This window comes from Helianthus annuus, chromosome 6, assembly GCF_002127325.2.
Source record: "Helianthus annuus cultivar XRQ/B chromosome 6, HanXRQr2.0-SUNRISE, whole genome shotgun sequence".
Taxonomy (NCBI): Eukaryota; Viridiplantae; Streptophyta; class Magnoliopsida; order Asterales; family Asteraceae; genus Helianthus; species Helianthus annuus.
In genome coordinates this window covers 36,116,543-36,120,581 of record NC_035438.2, presented here as the reverse complement: position 1 = coordinate 36,120,581, position 4,039 = coordinate 36,116,543, and the positions used below count along the sequence as shown (strand labels likewise).

At 37.8% G+C, this 4,039-nt stretch overlaps 1 protein-coding gene across 1 annotated transcript; it reads right to left on the bottom strand.

Moving 5' to 3' along the window:
- Positions 1 to 367: 367 nt before the first annotated feature.
- LOC110908086 lies at positions 368 to 1,523 on the bottom strand. Its single transcript, XM_022152991.2, has 2 exons — positions 893 to 1,523; positions 368 to 780 (listed from the first exon to the last, which is right to left on the bottom strand). The coding sequence occupies exons 1-2, from the start codon at positions 1,063 to 1,065 to the stop codon at positions 492 to 494; spliced, it is 462 nt and encodes a 153-aa protein (XP_022008683.1). The 5' UTR covers positions 1,066 to 1,523; the 3' UTR covers positions 368 to 491.
- Positions 1,524 to 4,039: the final 2,516 nt, after the last annotated feature.

The window sequence follows — 4,039 nt, the reverse complement described above, 5'->3', positions numbered from 1 at the left end:
TTCGTTTTGTTTGATGTTCGAAATAAATATAATCTATATTTATCTTTATAAAACGATTTCGTGTTGTTCGAAAATTTGAAATAAATGTAAACTATGTTTATCTTTATAAAAGAATTATCGAAATCTCGATGTTTAAAATAACTATATTTATGGTTGTAAACTATTTCCGAATCGCCGTTTTCGTAAGTTGTATCTTGTCGTAGAAAGTATTATACACTTGTGTTTTGTTTTTATAATAGCCGTTTGAGTTTGATAGCCTTCGTCTTAAAATAAAATCATGTTAGTTTTACGGATTTTCTCGAAAAACGGGCAGAGTTTCCTCTGTTTTTGGACGCCCCGACAACACAAAACTCAATCCAAGATTCAATTACCAATATATCAATTTGCCAAAAATTTCATAAAATGTAAACTATAATCATGTTGGTTCGAGCTTGTTATCACATATTATTAAAATAATGAATAGTTAACGAAAATAATCGCGACTTAAACTTTTAACATCTTGTGTCGAACGCAGACGAGGTTGACTGAGTTGACCGGGTCAACTGAGTTGACCGGCTGAGTTGACCGAGTTGACTCAGCGAGTTGACCAGGTTTGACCGAGTCGACCTAACCCGCTTCATAAGCTGACCCGAACCGTCTGTCCCATTGACCGAGCCGTTGACCACTTGACCTGCTGTTGACTGTTTGACCTGGACCCGAACCGAGTTAACTCGATTTAACCGAGTTGACTCGACTGACCCGGGTTGACTCGCCTGCTTCCTGTGTAACCCGAACTCGAATCTGGAGTTGGACCGAACCGAATCATGAGCCATACATAACCCGAATCAAACTAACAACATCACCCGAAGAACGAACGAACTTGAATGCCTAAAGCAGATATAAGAAGACTCACCGGACCTCCTGCCGTCGAGCCGAACCACCACCGTCGCCTTCGGATTCATGCCGGAAATCATCGTCATCTTCAGCAAACCGGTGAACTTGTCGGATAAAGCCAAAGGCCGCTGGATCGAGACACAAACCACTGGTCCGAGACACAAACCACCGGTCCGAGTCTCCGATCACCATTGTCGCCGCCTGGCTCCGTCGCCGCCGTTCCTACTGTCGCCGCCGTGAGCGGCGGCGTCACCCCATCTCTGTCCTCCATATCTCTTTCTCCTTCTCGATTGAACCGCGTCTCCTCTGTTTCTCGATCTATCTCTCTAAATCTGCAAGTTGTGTACAGGAATGCGATTTGGAGGTCTCTTGCCGGAACAGAAACAGGTGGGGATGGGGGGTGTACCGGTGGTGAGAGGGGGGGGTGGGTGTGGCCGTCGGTCGTTGGTTAACCGGCACTGGCTGGTTGTTTCACCGGACAGGGAAGGGGAGACCGAGAGCAAGAGGTTTGAGGGATTGAGAGGTGTTCTTGTTTATGAGTTTGGTTTATGGTTCATATTCTCTGTGTATGTAAAGAAATTATGAAGGAGATGAGGGTTTCTTCATATATATGTGTGTGTTTGTTTTTGAATGAGAAATAAAAGGCATAAGGTCTTATATAGAGATGTTGAGATCTCTCAACAGATTTTGTGTGGATCTTGTAAGATTTTGTGGTTTCATCTTTTGAGACACAATCTGTTTAATCTGTTGTAGAGATTTGTATAGATTTTGTAAGATTTTATAAGACATTGGTAAGATTTTTAAGGAAAAGGGTCTAATATAATATGTGCAGGTTTAGGCTTGTGGGTTTTGGGTTTAGGCTCAGGGCTCACAAGCCCATCTCATGTGTAAGTGGCCCGTAATTTCTACGAGACCCGATATCGTAACCCAAACTCCATAGAATAAAATTTTTAAAATTAAAAGGCGTATAATAGTGGCGTTGTCAGTATGTCGTAAGGTACCAGTTCGTTTTCGCTTAATATTCAGCAGATTCTTCCGTAAACCACCGTTCTCGCCCTGTAAAGTCGTATAGACGTTCCTAGGCACTCCAAGGCCTAAATGAGTTAATCTACGTCTTAAACACCATTTATTTTCGCGTTAATCACCTGTTAATCACGTAATTAAGAGCCGTAAATCACTGGTTGTCACATTCTCCCCCTGTTAATGAAATTTCATCCTCGAAATTTAGACTACGTTAACTCCTTAGAGTTACGTTGTGTGTAGGTAAATACGAATAGTATCAAAGTGGATGACCACGAAATCGGATCAAGACTTATTCGAATCATGTGAATTCAAGGACATTCCTCAACAATAAGAACCCTACGGTTTAAAAGAAATGTGTTTTCAGAAACTGACGTCAAAGGAAACAAAACGTATAGAAACAGTCACTAGTGTGACTAAGTTAACAGGGATCCAACAATGAACAGGAACTTCGACCAATCGAATTCCATCTGAACGTTCACAATATGTAAGTGAGTTCTAGAAGCAATAACATCCACTGGATGAACTTAGAATCAACAAGCTCAAATGTAATAGTTTGCATGAGACGCTCGATCGTGATCAGCACAAGCTGCAAGTTATACCGACGCCACAAGGTGTCGTAGAGAATGAAACAATTCAAAAAAAACTTAAAAAAGCTAAAAAACATACCAAAAAAAATTATTTTTTTTAATTTTTATAAAAAAAAATTGCTACTTTTTATATATAAAAAAAATTTCAAAAAAAAATGTTATACTGCACATGTGCATTATATGTGTACTACACATGTGCATTATATCCGTATTAGTGCACATGTGCAATACAACAATTTTTTTTTTGAAAATTTTTTTCCATACATAAAAAATAGCGATTTTTTATAAAAAAAAATTGGTATGTTTTTTAGGCTTTTTTACTTAGTTTTTTGGTTTTCTCATTTAAACTAGTTTTCTCATGATCCATCCCCTATATATATATAAACGGGATCAGGAGAAAACGCTCAAAAGTGTGTGAACGGTGAGAACGCATCCTGGCCCAACACGTGTCCCGCGGCATAGAGAATGGCGGAGGGGCTTTTTTGTCTTTTTATTCTTCTTTTATTTTCCCAACGCGGTATAATATTTTCTGGCGTCTAAGTTTTTTTTTGGTTTTAATTGTATTTATTAAACTTTTTGGCGTTGAATTAATTGTTTTGTGTCACATATATAATTTTTTGGCGTTATAGCGTTTTCTGGTTAATTTTTTGGCGTTTGTGGAGTTTTGTATAATAATTCACTACGAGTCATTAATATTTGCATAAGATTACAATAAGACCAATTTTTTTTGGCGTTTAGTGAATTTTTTGGCGTTTAATACCCTTTACAAGGTGCTTTGCCAGCAGCTGTTCTCCCAGTTTTCATACTACTAGCGTTTTGGTGTTTGTAGTTTTTGGCGTTTTATATAATAATGTATTTTATTTACAGAGAATTAGATAACAAAACAACATATAACTTGATATCAAAACAATATAAAATGAAAACAAAAATAATAAAAAATGGTAGTCTAATTTTTCTTCTGAATCTTCACTGTCATCAGCCTCTTCCTTCTTGAATTTGTTTTTGGCGTTTTGAACCTTTTTTGAATACTTTAGCTAGATGCCAACTTTCCTTCGTAAACCCCGTCTTTTTCAGAAGAAGCTGCTTAGTGGCAACCTGTTTTTTGGTGTGATATTCTTGTTTGGTGGCATGTCATTAAAGTTCAACTCTTGCTTGATGCTATTTGTAATAATGGAGTCCAAAATAGCATTTTACACTTGTGTTGTTCTCTTTATTCCATGCCTATAATCATCAAGAACAAAGCTCACATGATGGCATATCACTGTCATCAGTCTCTTTTTCTTGAATATTTGTTCATCTCAGCAAAATATTATTGAGTTAACCCCCTCAGAAGAAGGATCCATTTCAGTGAAAGCTTTGCCATCTGTGGTGTTTAAAAGTGAGTGGTTTCTAGAGGATATGGCGTTTGTGTTTTGTGGGTGGGATTAATTTCATTGTGTATGGACTCCTCTCTTATAGGAGTTTTTTGGCGCGTAGTTTAGGCGAGACTTTTTATTGTAATAAATGATAGTAATAAAGTAACCATCTTTTTAGTTACTGGTTTTGTATTTACTGTG

Excerpts from the sequence above, each read along its gene's own strand:
- LOC110908086 (XM_022152991.2), bottom strand. The coding sequence starts at position 1,065 with ATGGTGATCGGAGACTCGGACCGGTGGTTTGTGTCTCGGACCAGTGGT. Across the intron at positions 781-892 it reads GCTCGACGGCAGGAGGTCCG|ATTCGAGTTCGGGTTACACA; the intron begins GTGAGTCTTCTT and ends GTCCAACTCCAG.